The sequence below is a fragment of the Lissotriton helveticus genome, chromosome 11, assembly GCF_964261635.1.
Source record: "Lissotriton helveticus chromosome 11, aLisHel1.1, whole genome shotgun sequence".
Classification (NCBI taxonomy): domain Eukaryota; kingdom Metazoa; phylum Chordata; class Amphibia; order Caudata; family Salamandridae; genus Lissotriton; species Lissotriton helveticus.
In genome coordinates, this window is record NC_136072.1 from 309,151,133 (window position 1) to 309,170,197 (window position 19,065).

At 49.3% G+C, this 19,065-nt stretch overlaps 1 protein-coding gene across 2 annotated transcripts in view; it reads left to right on the forward strand.

The window, feature by feature from the left end:
* YEATS2 (YEATS domain containing 2) overlaps positions 1–19,065 on the forward strand; it is a 1,326,518-nt gene that overhangs the window by 795,296 nt on the left and 512,157 nt on the right. For both annotated transcript variants that reach the window (XM_078665556.1, XM_078665557.1), the window contains exon 22: positions 5,194–5,292. In XM_078665556.1, coding sequence (XP_078521682.1) covers positions 5,194–5,292 — 99 coding nt within the window. The remainder of the gene's footprint in view (positions 1–5,193; positions 5,293–19,065) is intronic.

Consider the following 19,065-nt stretch of genomic DNA (forward strand, 5'->3'; position numbering starts at 1 on the left):
GATGAATGCCCAACACCACCGCCCGGCCCCGGGCGACCCCACTTTCCTCTCCCAACACCCCACCCCTGAGATCTTGGTGGTTCAAGCCTCCACTTCTAAAGGCACCTTCCCTACCACATCACCAGGATAGGAATCCAAAAAGCTGGACCACCTTGGGAAGAAAATGTTTTCTTCCGGCAGCTTGGGACTGTGGTCGGTAAACACTGCATGCCTGTTGGGCCGTTACACCCACTCTGTGTGGGATAAGGTGGCGCAGGTACTGCCTCAGTGCCCGTACAATATTCTCCTGTGCAGTTGCTGAGTGGAGAGATGCAGCAAAGTTTACCATCCGCTATGGGCTGGATACCGCGGACGCACTTGGCATGACGATTTCCATGTCCGTAGCCCTTCGATGCTACGCCTGGTTGCGTTCGACTGGTTTTTCCAGGGATGTCTAATCCACCCTTATGGACATGCCCTTTGATGGGCGTCGCCTTTTCGGCGACAAGGCAGACAACGTGCTAGAGCACTTTATGGACTTTCTGGGTACAGCCAGGTCCTTGGGCCTCTCCACCACCCGCCCTACGCAGTCTGCCTTCCGCCCTTTTTGTGGCTATGGAAGGGATGCCCCTCTATGTCCCCTCCAGAGCCACAGTCCGGCGCAAGCTGTTCTGCCCCAGCGCAGCCGGGGACGTGGGAACCACCGGTATGGTTCTGGGGGCCAGCGGGCAGGCCAGTCCACCACAGCCCCCTCTGCAGCAGCCTCCAAACCCTCATAGTCCAACCTTTCAGGGCCACCAAACGCCAGTGGGTGGCATGAACCGCTATCACCTTCCCTACTGGCGCACCATCATGTCAGACAGGTGGGTTTTGAAAATACTCCGAAGGGGCTACTCCCTCCCTTTCGAGACTACTCATCCCTCCATGCATCCTCAGTACCATCGCATGTCGGAGGATCACCTGGCCCTTCTCCAACAGGAAGTTTCGGCACTCTTGGCCAAGGGTGCCATCCAGCACGTTCCTACCCCAGAAGTAGGTTGTGGTTGCCATTCCCACTACTTTCTGGTACCTAAGAAGGACAAAGGCCTGCGTCCTATCTTGGATCTCAGGAACGTCAACCTTTTCCTCCGGAAGGAGAAGTTCAAGATGTTGACTCTCGCTCAGGTTTTGTCTGCCCTAGACCCTGGAGACTGGATGGTAGCGTTGGACTTGCAGGACGCTTACTTTCACATTCCCGTCCTGCCAGCCGACCGGCACTACCTTTCAGTATACCGTGCTCCTCTTTGGCCTTACAAACGCCCCTCGGGTGTTCACGAAAGTGATGGCGGTGGTCGCAGCTCATCTGCGCAGATCAGGGGTTCCAGTCTTCCCCTATCTTGGCGACTGGCTGTTGAAGGCGGGCTCACCCCAGGCTGTCGTCTTACACCTCCAGACTATAGCTGACCTCTTGCATTCGCTGGGATCTCCATCAACATACCGAAGTCACACCTGACCCCTTCTCAGGAGCTCCTCTTGATCTGAGCGATTCTGGACATGACACAGTTTCGGGTTTATCCTCCCGAACAGCAAGTCCGGGATATTCGGGCTATGATTCCGATCTTTCAGCCCCTATCCTGGATTTTGGTCAGGATGACCCTGAGGCTGCTGGGCCTCATGGCCTCCTGCATCCTGCTGATCAATCATGCCAGGTGGCATAAGCAGGCTCTGCAGTAGGACCTGAAGTTCCAGTGGGCGCAGCATCGGGGGAATCTGTCCAATTGCGTCAGATCTCGGAGGGCACTGAATGACAGTTGCAATGGTGGCTCACAAACCAATTTTGGGTCAACAGCAGATCCCTCTTCCCTACCTCAACCAGAACACACAGTGGTGACAAACGCATCCCTTCTGGGATGAGGCGGCCACGTGGGAGAGGCATAGATCAGAAGTCTTTTGTCTCCGGGGGAGTCCGGGCTCCACATCAACCTTCTGGAGCTTTGGGCGATCCGTCTTGCACTCAAAGCATTCCTTACACTGTCCGGGTAAGAGAAGTGTAGGTGTTCATGGACAACCCCACCGCCATGTTGTACTGTAACAAACAAGGCGGGTTAGGGTCGTGGACCCTATGCCAAGAGGCCTCCGCCTCTGGACATGGCTGTAACATCAGGGCATATCCCTGGTGGTTCAACACCTGGCAGGTTCACTGAACGCCAGGGCAGATGAACTCAGCCGCAGGTGCATGATGGATCACGAATGGTGTATTCACTCGGAGGTGGTGCAAGATCTCTTTCAGCAGTGGGGAGATCCTTGGTTAGATCTATTCGCCACTGAAGAGAACACGCACTGTCAGCAAATCTGCGTGTTGGAATTTCCAAGGCGGCACTCGCTAGGCGACGGTTTTCGTCGCAAGTTTAGTTGCAGTCTTCTAAATGTCTAGTGCTGAAGAAGAACAAGCGCGACTGGGCCCAAGTCATTCTTGTGGCTCTGGATTGGGCATGAAGAGTCTGGTATGCCAAGCTGCTCAAAACGGCCATAGATCCTCCGATCCGTCTGCCTCTTCGGTAGGATCTTCTGTTGCTGCAGCAGGGGGCGGTCCTCCACCTGAACCTGTCCAGCCTCCACCTCCTTGCGTGGAGATTGAGCAGCGTCAGTTGATGTCGTTTGACCTGCCTCCCGAAGTCTGGATGTAATCTTGGCAGCCAGGCGTCCCTCCACTAAGACGGTATACACCTGCAGATGGAATAAATGTGTGGCATGGTGCACAGCAATGGCTGTGGATCCCCTTTCTGCCCCTCTTTCTGAGGTTCTCTGTTTCCTCCTTTCTTTGGCCCATCAAGGCTCTGCGCTGGGCACTCTTAAGGGCTACCACTTGGCCATTTCAGCCTTCCTCAGGCTCCCTTATCAGCCTTCTCTTTTCAAGTCCCCTGTTGTAAATAGATTTCTTAAGGGCATTACTCATCTTTTTCCTCCTGTTCCCTTCGTAATGACCCAGTGGGACTTGAACTTAGTTCTGACATCTTATGTGCGCCCCCTTTGAGCCACTGCATTACTGTCCTCTCAGACTTCTCACTTTGAAAACTGCTTTTCTGGTGGCCATCACCTCTGCACGCAGGGTGAGTTAGCTGCAAGCTCTGTCTTCCAAGCCTCCCATTCTGGCTGTCCATCCGGACACAGTTGTCTTTAGAACTAGACCTTCCTTTCTTTCCCAGGTGGTTACTTCTTTCCACATTTTCCAAACCATCACTTTGCCTACCTTCTTTCCGCCTCCTTCGAAAGAGGAATAGAGGCTCCACCATCTGGATTCAATAAGTGCACTTTCTTTCTAGTTGGATCACACCAAAAAATTCCGGGTGGACGACCAGCTCTTTGTTGGTTACTTGGGCACTAAGAAAGGTTGAGCTGTGCGCAAACGGACCATCTACAGGTGGGTCGTTCTGTGCATCAAAGCCTGCTATTCTTTGGTTAAGAAAGAGCCTCCAGTGGGGCTTCGCGCCCATTCCACCTGGGCGACGGCAGCTACTACTGCTTAGGGACACGGAGCTATTGACTGAGCTCTGCAATGTGTTGCCTATGGATGAATGAGAAGTGTCTTCCATCCTGGTCTTGCCTGCTTGAAGCTAAACATGTCCGGGTGTATACAACTGTATTGGTTGTGCCAGAACAGAGAGTGTATGGTAGAGGTCTCTTTCTTACCTGATACACAGGCTCCTGCATAAGCACCCCTTTCTCCTTATTTTGGTAATATGTACACAAGCTTTTGACATCATCGTGCAGCCTCTCAATATACTGTTCAGAAAAAAAGGGAATATGCAGGCATGGGGAGAGGGACATAAATTCATTTCTACGGGTGATTTCTTTTTATCAGCATTTTTTTATTTGGGTTTTTAGTAAGACAGCAAATGATGCAGGTCAAGTACCCATCAGTAACTGCATCCAAGATAACAGTCAAAAGCAAGTAACACATTACAGTAACCTACATACTAAAGTTTCTCCTAATACGACATCTGTGTTTAAATGTAAAGGATACACATATTGCTCAAAACTCAGCCTGTAGAAAGTCCTGGCCCTCACTTTGTGCACCCATTTGCAGTTTGCTATCTGGGCTGCATTCCTGCGTCAAAGGGGAAAGGGGCAAGACAGTGTAATAGCATGGAGTGTTGTAATCGGTCGTGGTCTCCCACCAGTGCCAGATATATTCCAGAGAGGTTCTCATGTCCGTTGAAAAACATCCTTCTTGTCTTTGACAATGTATATAGTGCGTTAAAAGGATGCAATCTTCAGTAGTTCCAATAATCATCAACAATGGGTACTGTAGGTCTCCTCCAGTGTCTTGATAGGCAAACCTTTGCAGCCATCAGGGAAGTCGAAAGCTAGCTGAGAGAGTCCTGTCACATCCAAGGTGTCTTGATGCAAGAGAACTAAATGAGCAGACGAGGGTGTTCAAAGCTAACCAACAGTGTCTATTATTTGCCACACAACTGCCCAATATGGCTCCAGGGCAGTGCAATTTCACAGTGTATGAAGAAAGTCGTGCCCATTCTGAGCACATTTCCACACATTTCCAGCACTTAGAGTGAGGTAGAAGCCCAGCCATGTTCAATTTAAGTGGGGACAAATACCAGTAAAGAAGTAAGTAAAGTAAGAACAAATGAGCTTACCTTTCCTAATGTAACTCTTGTGGGAGGAGCAGTGTTGATCACTTAGCCTCAATATAAGCACGGTGCAGTGCAATATGCAAGATTATTCTGTGTACTGTAGCTGATACCTAATTAAAAAAATCTCTATAGTTAAACAAACAAAAAGGTTGTCTCTTTTGCTTCAAAATGTTTGGTATTGGAAGTGTGAAAATATGACAATAGATGGCTGGAACAGAGACAATTCTGATTGCTGATAAATGTGCGGAAATTGTTACCTTCTGGAAATGTTTCCATCTGTGGATATATAGCACCCCTTTTCTCCGACATCTCCATGAATTTGCAGATGGAACAAACATTCAAATCAGGCCTCTGCCAGAAAGTATCATTGTAGAAAGTCTTGCTTAGAGAGAAGCTCTAACTGGTTTCGAAGAGTATGTGTGTATGAAGTACCATTCTCATTTAAGAATGCTTATCTATCTTTATATAATGGTAGAGTATTGTTGAAACAATTACCTCTTCCTTGCACCTCTTTATAAAAACAGAATATTAAACCAGATGAACTGTTAGTCTTGTGTTACATGTGTATTTCTTTCTTTCTCAGTGTTGCACTCTGGGTCAACATGTAAACTGCCAGCTGCTCCAACTGAGTCCACCACCTGCACCTTGGTTCCACATCCTGCACTTGCAACAGTGACTAAAGGTAAAGCAGTGCATTATTTTGCATGCAGATTTCATTGTGTAGATTTATATATATATATATATATATACTAGCAGCCCGTCCCGACTTTGTCCGGGTATACAGACGGCCACAACAGAGTCCTGTGAACGCTTGTTTTGCAGGATTTCCGCACCCCCTTTTTGCCGAATGCCCGTTGAATGCCGCGCCGATGGCTGTATGGCCGCGCCCCCACATGCCCACAACGGAGCCCTGTAAACGCTTGTTTTACCTGATTTCCGCCCCCAGATTTCCGCCCCCAGAACAACGCACACACTTGTTTTACCTGATTTCCGCACCCAGATTTCCACCCCCAGCTCAACGCACACGGCCACAAGGAAGTACTAACACGTAGCGTTGGTCACGCCCCCACATGCCCACAACGGAGCCCTGCAAACGCTTGTTTTACCTGATTTCCGCCCCCAGCACAACGCACACGGCCACAAGGAAGTACTAACACGTAGCGAACGCCGCGCCTATCGCTGTATGGCCACGCCCCCACCACAACGCACACGCCCCCAGAAGAACGCCCCGAGCAGAAGGCCCACGCCCACAAGGGACTACTTTGCCCCTAAGGTTCTTTTACCCTTTGAATGTATATGGTGGCCAGCTGTATAGCCTATGTCCATCTGTTGCAACTGTCCTTTCCAATGCTGTATTGGGTAATGTGATTGGTGCTGTGGTTCCTGAGATTACCCACCTCAAAGGTTTGGGCTCTCTCTTTATTATATTAGTATAGATGTGTGTGTGTGTGTATGTATATATATAAAAAACAAAGGTTAAAGGGACATTATAGTTAGGCTGAGATTTTATTTGTACAAAACCAGTGAAATTCAGCAGTTATAGTTACCCGAACTAACTATAACGTACGCCCCGCAATGACCTTATGACTTAACATATTGCATCACTCATGACCTGGTCAGTGATTTCACTGATGACATCTCAAATGACATCACTGATGACATCCCCAAGTGAGTATAAGTGTTTTCAAGAGTTTACGGGTATTAAACATGCATACTAACCTACTACTAAAATTAAATTAGTATACTAGGTGCACTACCACTCAGTGATAATACTTTTAACATATATTATGTGAGTGTCTGTGGACTGTATATATCCTTGTGTGTATGGGTGTTTAAGTGGAAGTATAGATGTATAAGTGGGTGGGTGCGTGATATGCTGTGGGAGCGGTGGTATTGGTGTGTGAGTGAATGTCGGTGTGAGTGACTGTGGGTGGGTAAGTGGATGTGAAGTGACTATAGGTGACTGAATGACTCTATGAGGGAGTGACTCAGTGTGCAAGTAGCTGTGTGGGTGAGTGAGTGGCTGTGTGAGTGGGTGGTTAAGTAAGTTGGTGTGTGAGTGGGTGTATTTGAGTATGTGAGTGGCTGTGTAAAGTAAGTGAGTGGATGTGTGAGTGCTTGTATGGATATGTGAATGGGTATGTAAGTGTGGGTGCTTATATGGGTGAGTGTGTGGCTCTGTTGAGAGGCTGTGTGGCTGAGTGGGTATGTGAGTAACTATATAGGTAAATAAGTGGGTGTGTCAGTAGCTGTGTGGGTGAGTGTGTGGCTAAGTGTGTGGCTGTATGAGTGAGTGACTGGTTGTATGAGTGGCTGTATCGATGAGTGAATGGTTGTGTGAGTGGCTGTACGAGTGAGAAAGTGGGTAAGTGACTGCTTCTATGCAGGAGTGAGTGGGTATATGAGTACTGGTATGGGTCTGAAGGGATATGTGAGTGGTTGTGTCAGTGGCCATATGAGAGGTTCTATGGGGGGTGTGAGTGGATGTGCGAGTGGTTCTGTGGATGATGTCATCAGTTTATTTTTTTTCAGGAGCGTTGTATAGCGCAAACATGACCAGAAGATATCAGAACACTTTACATGAGCACCAGTTGCACTACAGATGGACACATTTATTTTGTTAGGCACAGGGAGATTAAGTGATTTGACCAGAATCACAGGATGTTGAGTGTCACTTTCCGAGAACCAAGTTTCCCAGCTTTGAGGTTGACCGCTCTAGCCGTTAGACTACGTCCTCTCCCCAGTGATGTCATTTGAGATGTCGTCAGTGATGTCATTAGTGATGTCACTGACATCATGAATGATGTAATATGTGAGATCATAAGCAGTGAATTGCGGGGGCATAAGGTATAGTTAGCTCAGGTAACTATAACTGCTGAAATTCATTTGTTTTGTACAAGTAAAATCTGATAGAGACTGTTAGTTGTAGATTTCTTACCTTAGAATTTCCCCCAGGTGTCAGTCTGGATCTGTAGGTTTTTTCTTCAGCAGTACCCCTGTGCATCTTTAGGTGGCATCAGTCGGCTCTGCATCCGTTGTCTGCATCGTGGGGATCGGGATGACGTCGCAGAACCTACATAGACACCGCCCATGCACCCTGATGTCAGTTCTTGCTTTTCCTGCGCCAGCCTAGCGCAAATCAGGAGAGAGCTACCCGTAGCAGCTTTTTGGCAAACTTTTTTTGACTTTTTGTCGAAGTCTTTTTTGAGTTGTCAACTCCTGGTGCGTATAGGATGTCCTAACGAAGGACTGTCTTCAAGCCCTGCGGTTCCTGCTACCAGATGATGTGTGTGACGGATCCACACATCGTGTGCCTTTGGTGCCTGGATCGCGACCATGACCGGAAGTAATGCTGTAAGTGCCGGGCCATGAACCTGAATGCTTTGCGGGTGCAGTCCTGAAAGCTGCTTGAGGGCCGACGTTCGGCTCTACGTTGCTCTCGTTCGAGGGAATGGTCTCTAAAACTGATGCAGAGCCCACACTCCTCGCACTCCAAGTCCTCGGGTAAGTCAGGGAAGCACAAAAAGAAGTCAAAGAAGCACAGGCATTCTTTGACTTCTCCCCGTCGGTTGGCCAGCGCAATGCAGGCTCGCGAGTGTCGTTGCTCAAAGGTTCCGTCTCCACAGCCTACTTCCAAGACTGCTCCGCACCTCCCTTTCCGGGAGCCAGAGTGTCTCCTGCCCAAATCCAGAAGTTCTATGAAGCCTTGTACATCATATTTGGACAGCCTGGCTCCGCCAGCGTGCCTTCAGGTCCCGCGGAGTCTTTTCGGGGGCCCTGGGACTTCGATGCCAGCGGATCCAGAGGGTCCCTATGGATCCAGGCCTAGATCCGGATGGACGTGGTCAATCTCAATCTATCTTCCCTGACGTTGATCCCGGCGATGATGCTTCCGACGTGGACTATGCCCCAGGTCCGCGCCGACTCCATCCTCATCCTCCAAGTCGACACGGAGCCGGACCGACGTCCATTCTGAAGCCTGAAGGAACTGTCATCCCTGTTTTCATTCCTTGTGTTCTTTTTGGGCCAGAAGGTGAGGAAGAGGACTAGGAGGGGCTGCTGGACTGTTTAACTGGCCAGCTTGAGCTTGGGTAAGACTTGGGGGATGCCAGTGGTCTGGACCATTCACCTGCTTTCTCCCCCTACTGTGGCTACGGACTACGGAAGAGGGAGCTTTCTATGCTGTGGTGGTGAGGAGGGCAGCTGAGGTCCTCAGCCTCGAGCTCCCTATGGTGGCAGTCAGAACTAACCTCCTGACTGAGGTGCTTCAGCCTGCGGCTTCCTCTTCTCAACCCCTTTTGCTGTTGAATGTATGTCCTTCAGGGCACCTGGTCCAAGCCTCCCAGGGGCTCCTATGGATAGGACAATTGCCCACTGCCACTGCCCTGGGTGTCCCAGCATTCCTGACAAAACACCCAGCCCCTGAAAGCTTGGCAGTCAAAGCTTCTTCATCAAAGGCGCTTTTCCCTTCTGCTCCCCCAGATAGGGAATCCAAGAAGTTGGACCATCTAGGGAAGAAGATGTTCTCTTTCTCCAGCTTGGCATTGCAGTCTGTGAATACTGCATACCTCTTGGGGCGCTTCTCCCATACTATCTGGGATACAGTCACGCAGGTGCTGCCTCAGTGCCCAGAGGAGACCAGGGTAGTTCTCTCCAAGCAGTGGCAGACGGGAGAGAAGCAGCCAAATTCACTATACAGTGTAGACTAGATACCACTGACTCACTGGGCAGAATGATTGCCACGTTGGTAGCTGTTAGATGCTACGCCTGGTTGAGGACTTTTGACTTCTCAGAGGATGTCCAGTCTTCCTTGATGGACATATGAAAACACAGTTGATGGACAGAATACAGAACAATGTCATACATACAGCCAAGTACAGAGATCTGGGCCTAAATCCATTGTTTTTTTGCTTGCCATTCCAGTTTTAACCCAGGCATATGCAAATCAGTCTTGACCCTGTGCCTCATGGGAACAGTCCAGCCAGAACTGCCAAGCCAGGTCCTCCCTGGACTGGAAACAAGCATCCTAGGACTGGTTTTGGGGTTTTACCCCTCTTCAGCCAAGGTAGCTTGATTCCAGTGGCATGGAGTGCACGGGACCCATGTCTGGGCATACCCGTACCACTCGGGGTGACAAATGCAAAAACAACAGTTGATGGACAGAATGCAGAACAATTTCATACATCCACCCCAGTACAGAGATCTGTGCCTAAATCCATTGTTTTTTTGCTCACCATGCCATTCCAGTTTGAACCCAGCCATATGCAAATCAGTCTTGACCCTGTGCCTCATGGGAACAGTTCGATACAAAAGGGGATGATGGACGGAGCGTTTGAGCAAATCAAACACTCACCCCCAGTCAACTGATCTGGGTTTAATCCATCACCATTCTTTAGCCCACTCAGCCACCCCATTTAAGACATGGCTATATGCAAATCAGTCTGACCCTGTGCCTCATGGGAACAGTCCAGCCCGAACTGCCAAACCATGTCTTCCATGGACCGGAAACAAGCATCCTGGGACCGGTTTCGGATTCATAATCCTCATCAGCCAGGCTATCTTGAATCCAGTGGCCAAGTGAGCAAGGGACTCACGTCTGAGCATACCCTGCCACACTTAGGGCGAACAAAGCGATACAAAAGGGGATGATGGACGGAGCGTTTGAGCAAATCAAACACTCACCCCCCAGGTCAACTGATCTAGGTTTAATCCATCACCATTCTTTAGCCCACTCAGCCACCCCATTTCAGACATGGCTATATGCAAATCAGTCGGACCCTGTGCCTCATGGGAACAGTCCAGCCCGAACTGCCAAACCATGTCTTCCATGGACCGGAAACAAGCATCCTGGGACCGGTTTCGGATTCATAATCCTCATCAGCCAGGCTATCTTGAATCCAGTGGCCAAGTGAGCAAGAGACTCACGTCTGAGCATACCCTGCCACACTTAGGGCGAACAAAGTGATACAAAAGGGGATGATGGACGGAGCGTTTGAGCAAATCAAACACTCACCCCCAGGTCAACTGATCTGGGTTTAATCCATCACCATTCTTTAGCCCACTCAGCCACCCCATTTCAGACATGGCTATATGCAAATCAGTCTGACCCTGTGCCTCATGGGAACAGTCCAGCCCGAACTGCCAAACCATGTCTTCCATGGACCGGAAACAAGCATCCTGGGACCGGTTTCGGATTCATAATCCTCATCAGCCAGGCTATCTTGAATCCAGTGGCCAAGTGAGCAAAGGACTCACGTCTGAGCATACCCTGCCACACTTAGAGCGAACAAAGCGATACAAAAGGGGATGATGGACGGAGCGTTTGAGCAAATCAAACACTCGCCCCCAGTCAACTGATCTGGGTTTAATCCATCACCATTCTTTAGCCCACTCAGCCACCCCATTTCAGACATGGCTATATGCAAATCAGTCTGACCCTGTGCCTCATGGGAATAGTCCAGCCCGAACTGCCAAACCATGTCTTCCATGGACCGGAAACAAACATCCTGGGACCGGTTTCGGATTCATAATCCTCATCAGCCAGGCTATCTTGAATCCAGTGGCCAAGTGAGCAAGGGACTCACGTCTGAGCATACCCTGCCACACTTAGGGTGAACAAAGCGATACAAAAGGGGATGATGGATGATAGCCAGTGTCTAACCCAGGGTGGTGTAGAGTGCCAAAAAAACGATGGATTTAGGCCCAGATCCTTGTACTGGGGTGAATGTATGACATTGTTCTACATTCTGTCCATCAACTGTGTTTTTTGCAATTTTCATCCCGAGTGGGCTGGGTATGCTCAGACGTGAATCCCAGGCTCTCCACACCACTGGAGTCAAGCAATCCTGGCTGATGAAGGCTGATAGCCAGAAACCGGTCCTTGGATGCTTGATTCCGGTCTGGGAAAGACATGGCTTGGTAGTTCGGACTGGACTGTTCCCATGAGGCACAGGGTCAGAGCTGATTTGCATATAGCCAGTGTCTAACCCAGGGTGGTGTGGAGTGCAAAAAAACAATGGATTTAGGCCCAGATCCTTGTACTGGGGTGAATGTATGACATTGTTCTACATTTTGTCCATCAACTGTGTTTTTTGCAATTTTCACCCCGAGTGGCTGGGTATGCTCAGACGTGAGTCCCAGGCTCTCCACACCACTGGAGTCAAGCTATCCTGGCTGATGAAGGATGATAGCCAGAAACCGGTCCTTGGATGCTCCATTCCGGTCTGGGAAAGACATGGCTTGGTAGTTCGGACTGGACTGTTCCCATGAGGCACAGGGTCAGAGCTGATTTGCATATAGCCAGTATCTAACCCAGGGTGGTGTGGAGTGCAAAAAAACGATGGATTTAGGCCCAGAGCCTTGTACTGGGGTGAATGTATGACATTGTTCTACATTCTGTCCATCAACTGTGTCTTTTGCAATTTTCACCCCGAGTGGGCTGGGTATGCTCAGACGTGAGTCCCAGGCTCTCCACACCACTGGAGTCAAGCTATCCTGGCTGATGAAGGCTGATAGCCAGAAACCGGTCCTTGGATGCTTGATTCCGGTCTGGGAAAGACATGGCTTGGTAGTTCGGACTGGACTGTTCCCATGAGGCACAGGGTCAGAGGTGATTTGCATATAGCCAGTGTCTAACCCAGGGTGGTGTGGAGTGCAAAAAAACGATGGATTTAGGCCCAGATCCTTGTACTGGGGTGAATGTATGACATTGTTCTACATTCTGTCCATCAACTGTGTTTTTTGAAATCATGGGAACAGTTCAGCCCAAACTGCCAAGCCAGGTTCTCCCTGGACTGGAAACAAGCATCCTAGGACCGGTTTCGGGTTCTCGTCCATCATCTTCTTTGGTATTGCTTTGTTCGCCTTAAGTTGGCAGGGTATGCTCAGATGTGGGTCCCTTGCTCACTTTGACACTGGATTCAAGCTAACCTGGCTGATGACGGCTGATTAGCCAGAAACTTGTCCCAGGAAGCTTGTTTCCAGTCCAGGGAAGACATGGCTTGGCAGTTCGGGCTGGACTGTTCCCATGTGGTCAGACTGATTTGGATATGGCCATGTCTGAATTGGGATGGCGGAGTGAAGTAAAGAATGATGATGGATTAAACCCAGATCAGTTGACTGGGGGTGAGTGCTTGCTATGTTCAACAGTCCGTCCATCATCCCCTTTGGAATCGGTTTGTTCGCCCTAAGTTGGCAGGGTATGCCCAGGCGTGGGTCCCTTGCTCACTTTGCCACTGGATTCAAGCTAGCCCGGCTGATTAGCCAGAAACCGGTCCCAGTGTGCTTGTTTCCCGGCCTGGTCTCTTTCAGCGATGGGGAGAAACTTGGTTAGATCGGTTTGCCTCCAAAGAGAACGTGCAATGTCAGCAGTTTTGCTCGTAAAGGCTATTTATCCCCTTTCTGCTCCTCTTTCAGAGGTTCTCTTGTATATATTTCCTCTGGCTCAGCAGGGTTCTGCCTTGGGCACTCTTAAAGGATATCTTGCAGCCATCTCTGCTTTTCTTCAGCTGCCAGATCAACCTTATTTATTGAAATCTCCTATTGTTAACAGACAACCACGAGGACATATTTTAGACCATGGCATCTCTCTAGTTGGATGTAATCCATTTGAAGGATTTCAAAGGGGTGGTCAGGGACTCCAAACCCTCCCCGTGGCACTACTGTCCCCTTCCCTGGGTTGTGTTGTAGGCAGACTATACATTGTTGTACCTGGCGTTTTGAAGATTCTGTTATCTTGACATTATGCCATACTCTGGTGATTAGTTTAATCATGGGGGTGGAGCCTATGTGTGCTGGCAGATGTGCCATGGTCAATATGGGGATGAGATAGGCATTGGGTAACAGCCATTTAGTCCCGTCTTTAGTTCTCCAGCAATCTTCCTCGTCTTTTAGTCCCACCCTTTCCCACTCGGTCAATTCGTCTTGAGTGCCTGTAGTCTGTATATCCCTTACAGTGGTCCTAGCGTCAGTCCATTGTTCTGCTTGTGACCTGGTCACATACATTCACGTCGTAGTTCTGTCTTCTGCCGTGGCTCGGGCAGTAACGTCTGCTAGCGCATTTCCCTGTCCAATGAGATCAGTCACTTTCCTATGTGCTTGCCATTTTATCACTGCTAACTTCTTGGGGAGGAGGACTGCTTGGGTCAAGGCGGAGACTAAATCTCCATGCAGGATGGGTGTACCGTGTGAAGTCAGGAACCTCTTTCTTTCCATAAGATCCCAAAATGGTGAACCACCCCGAAGGCATATTGGCTGTCGGTGTATATGTTAACTGTCGTGCAAGTTGCTAAAATAAATGCTCGTGTAAGGGCAATGAGTTCTGCAGCCTGGGCTGAACGTTGGGCAATACGGGCTGTTTCTAGAACGGTTCGGGCTGTGGTGGCAGCGTATGCAGCTGAGGTGGTGCCGTCTGGGAGTTTGATGCACAAACCATCCACCCATAGTTCTCCATCTGGTTATAGAAAGGCGGTGTCTGTAAGATCTACTCCACATTTCTGTTCATCGGTTAGTGTCACACAGTTGTGTAGTGGAGTCACGCTAGGATCATTTTCGGGTAGGGGTAACAGTGTGGCTGGATTGAGGGTGGAGTATCGCTTTAGGGCAATGTGCGGTGCTAGCAGGGTCAACTCATATCCTGTCAGTCGGGCGCTAGTCAAGTGTTTGGTTTTGGTCTGGTTTAGTAGTGTGTCGACTGCATGAGGTACTAAAACCGTGACTGGATTAGAGAGCACTAATCCTTCGCTCTGGCGTATTGATACTACTGCAGCTGCCACAGCGCGTAAGCACGCTGGCAGTGCTCTGGCTACTGGATCGAGGGTGGCAGAGAAATATGCACAAGGGTGTTGTTTGTGCCCAATGGATTGTTTTATGACAGACAATGCACATCCCTCCCTCTCGTGCGTGTAGAGGAAGAATGGTTTAGAGTAATCTGGGGTTCCTAGGACAGGCGCTGAACAAAGGGAATTGCGTAGTTCTTTAAAGGCTGATTGTCATTCAGGGGAGAGGTGAGGGGATGTCTTTAGCTAGGAGGGAGAGAAGGGGTTTGACAATGAGGCTAAAGTTCGGTAACCACTGTCGGCAAAACGAGGTGAGACCTATCAAAGAGCGGACTTGCTTCTGTTTTTTGGGGACAGGGGTGTGTAGAATTGTCTGGATCCTGTCCGGCTTGAGTTTCCTCCCTTCTTTTGATAAAAGGTGACCCAAATAGGTCACTTGTGATTTACAGAACTGCAATTTCTTTTGGGAGGCCTTGTGACCATTCTCAGCAAGAAAATGGAGTAATTTGATGGTGGCTGTGACGGCTATTGTTATGGTGTCAGACTGTCTTTTAAGCGCCTGGCTATTGATGCTTGGGCTCTCAGTGTGCCCCTGGGGTGCTCTGCAAAATCTGTACGAACGATAATTTAGGGTGAATCCAAATAGATAGCGGCTGCCCTTGTGTATAGGTATTGAAAAGAACGTATTCTTGAGGTCAATTACAGTGAAGGTGGTGGCAGTGGAGGGGATTAAAGTCAAAATTGTTGTGATGTCGGAAACTACTGGGTATTGTGGCACAACAATTTTGTTTATCTGCCGCAGGTCAGTGATGAAGCGGTAGGCTTTTCCGTCTCCCTCTCCCGGTCTCTTTACAATCGGTAGTATGGGACTGTTACAAACATTGCTCACTACTTCCTCTACCACCCCTGCCTCTACCAAAGAGTGTATTATCTCTGTCAGTGCCTTCACACCCTCTGGCGATATTTTGTACTGCTGTACTTTCGGTAGGGTTGCGTCCTGTCGTATTGTTATGTGTACTGGGTCAATCATCATTCGTCCTACGTCTGAATCAGCCCTAGTCCATAAGTGTGATGCCAAAGTGTCCAGTAGGGATACGTCAGTCTCAGAGATGGGAAACATGTGCTGAGAAGGGTTCTCTCTATGGCGCTGGGGGTTGTCATACAGGATGACACGCACTCCGTCTGGTGAGCATCTGATAGTCGCATGGAAGTGTTTCAAAAGGTCGAGACCCATAATGGCGTCGGGGTGTTAGAAGAGAGGAGGAATGTCGTTTCGAGAATATTGTTGTCAAGGTTAAAAGGGATTGGTCGGGACAAAGGGTTGGTGGAGGGCGTACCATCAAATCCTATTGAGGTCACATGTGAGCCTGACAAGGGTGCCCTTGGAATCAGTCGTTTGGATAGTGCACTACGTGTTGCTCCCGTGTCTACCAAAAATGGCGACTTTGTGCCCAGGACCTCAGCGGTAACATAAGGGCCTTGCTGATCAACATAGAGCTTGACCGGATCCCTCCCTTGCCCCTGGCTGTCCTATGCAAATAGTAGAGTGTGTAGGACCCTGGGTCAAAACATACCACTAATTATAGTCCAGATTCACTTTTCACAAGGTCTATAACAACACCCCTGCAGCCAAAGGGGAAGATGCCTGTTTTTGAACATTCAACTTAAACAGAAAAAGAAAAGAGAGACGGAATCAGACCCCCCCCCCCCACTCTCCCAACCCTCACTCTTCCCCTCACCTGGTGGTGGTGGATTTGTATGAGGAAGAGCGAATATCACAGGTGTGTCTAAGAAATGAGGCAGTAGGCGTAGGGCTACAGGTCCTAAGAGAATGATGAGTGTGTCAGCCAATTCTCATTGGAGAGATTAAAATTGAAAAAGATGCTTTGTCCTTTAAGAGGGTGGGCACACTGCTGAGGGCAAACCACAGGACAGATAAGTTACCAATGGGCCCCCCTTAGAGGGGAGCAGAATAATGTCTTCGCCTGCTAGAAAAAAATCGTTCTACTAGTACATTCTTAATCATCGATTTATGGACCTGCAGATTTTGCTGTGGGCAGGCACACCTAAATCAGGAAGAGGGGCGTAGCGAGGCAACCCTGGCATGGAACAAGGCTGTGCACACAATTCTTAGAATCTGCCAGTATTTTACAGTTTTGTTTATAAATACAGACACAGGAAAAGTGTTCTTCCATCTGTATTTTTATATAAAATTCAGTTTAAACTCGTAGTCTATCGTGCATTGATTACATCCTGGTCCCTGCAGCACAGGGACACGCTATCCGGGAGATTCGTCACCTGGGGCGAGACATTTCGGATCACTCTCCAGTCTGGATGAAAGTGGAACTAGGTCAAATGAGCGTCGGGAGATTGGCCCCCATTAACCCATGGTATCTGAAGGACCCAGACACCCGGAAGTATATTGCCCGTGCCACGGACAATTACTTTCAGGAAAACAAGGGTACGGCTGCTTCTGCTCAGACGCTATGGGAAGCTTTCAAAACGGTTATCCGGGGAGAAACCCTCTCCCTGATTCCCGGGAAGAAGGAAAGGCAGGCAGACCTCGTGCAGGCAGAGGAAGAAGTATTGAAATCGGAAAAGGTAATAGCCCAAGCAGTAACTCCCAAAAGACTTCACCTCCTGAAGTTGAGGCAGGATGAATTCAAAAGCATAGCAGAAGATAGAGCCAGGGCATAGGTCAGAGAGGTCCAGAACAGAATCTATGGACATGGGGATAAGGCAGGAAGGCTGATAGCATGGTTAGACAGAAGAGAGTGGGTGGCTCGCCTGGTACCTGAGTTACAGGGAGGTGACTCCAGCCCCATAACAGACCCGCTGGTAATAGCGGATACATTGGCAGACTATTACCGAACGGTGTATTGCACTACCGGTAGATTCTCAGAGGATGAGAACAGCGAGCTGCTCAGGGACTCAAGCTACCCGCTCTCTCAGACGAAAATAGAGCATATGTTGAATCCCCGCTAACAGATGATGAAGTAGCGCAGGCAATCGGGGGAGTAAATTCAGGGAAGGCATCAGGTCCTAATGGCATCCCCATTCAATTATAGAAGCTGATCCCGGACGAGATCGCCCCCTATATCCGCTCTATGTTGGCAAAGAGTAGAGATAAAGGTATACTACCATATGATCAACTAGTCGCTAACATAGTTGTCATACACAAAAAAGGCAAACCCAAAACCAGCTGTGCGTCCTATAGGCCAATATCGCTATTAAACACAGAGCCTAAAGTCCTCTCGAAATTGCTTGCAACACGCCTGATTAAAGTTATCAACACTCTGGTCCTCCCTGACCAGTCGGGCTTTATGCCTCCCCCCAATACTGCCCTTAACCTGCGCCATCTGCATGGGGTACTAGGCAGAGTATGAACCATACTGGAACCTGCTATATTGGTATAACTAGATGCCACCATGGCATTTGACATGGTCGAGTGGCCGTACCTCTTCGCTGTGTTGAACAAACTAGGGTTTGGCCCTGAATTTATGACCTGGATCCGTCTTTTGTACTCCGGCCCCATGGCCCGAGTTGTGTTAAACAACCGTAAGTCCCCAGATTTCCAGCTAAACAGGGCACGCGCCAGGGCTGTCCCCTGTCTCCGCTTCTCTTTGCGTTAGCACTAGAGCCCCTGGCGGCCTGGATCAGGCAAAACCGAGTAATCCGCGGAATGCAGTGGTCCCTAGATTGGGAAGACAAGATATCATTGTACGCAGACGACATGCTTCTTTATATGACCTCTCCAAGAGCCTCACTCATTGGTCTCCTCAACATTCTTCCAATACTCTGGAAGTATTCCGGATTCACCATGAACTGGTTCAAGTCTATAGTTTACGTCCTTCAAGGGGACCCACCCACCCTACAGCGGAACTGCCCGGTCCAGATAGCGAATGACGGCTTCCGATATCTCGTCACCTACGTGACGCTGAGCTCGAAGTTCCGCTTTGCCCGTAATTTAGAACCACCCATACGGAGGCTGAACAGCGATGTCAAACACTTGAAATCCCTCCCCCTCTCCTTGTTAGGCAGAGCAGTCCTTTTCAAAATGATGGCCCTGCCTCATTTTTTGTATGCTCTCCAGTATGCAATGGACCCAGTCCCAGCGTCCTATTTTAAAGAAATAGAAAATCTCCAAGGGGAACTCCTCTGAGATGGCAGGCCCCGAATTGCGTTATCTAATTTAACTCTCAATAGGTATGACGGGGGCATTCGTCTTCCTGATATAAAGAAATATTATTGGGCATCCCATCTCGTGGCCATCAATCATGGGATTTATGGCGGCCCGGACGATCCCGGGTACACCATGGACAGATGGCTGCTCCCAGGGGGAGATTACAGCAGAGCATTGTATGCCAAACCCCATAGATTCCCTCTCACTGGACCTACGGCACACTCAATCCATGTATGGCATGCGGCCAATAAACACCTGAAATGGGACGATAGGCTCACTCTGGCTACTCCATTATGGAACTCCGAAAGACTGCGGAGTCTTTGGAAATCCAAGGGCTTCGACAACTGCGACCTCATTGGAATTTCACAGATTAAAGATGTCTAGGGCGAGGGAGCGGTTCTCCCCTTCACTTCTCTCAAACAGCAGTACAGCTTGGCAGACACCGAGTATTATCGGTATCTCCAAGTACGGCATGCGTTGCTCACCCAGGTGTCCG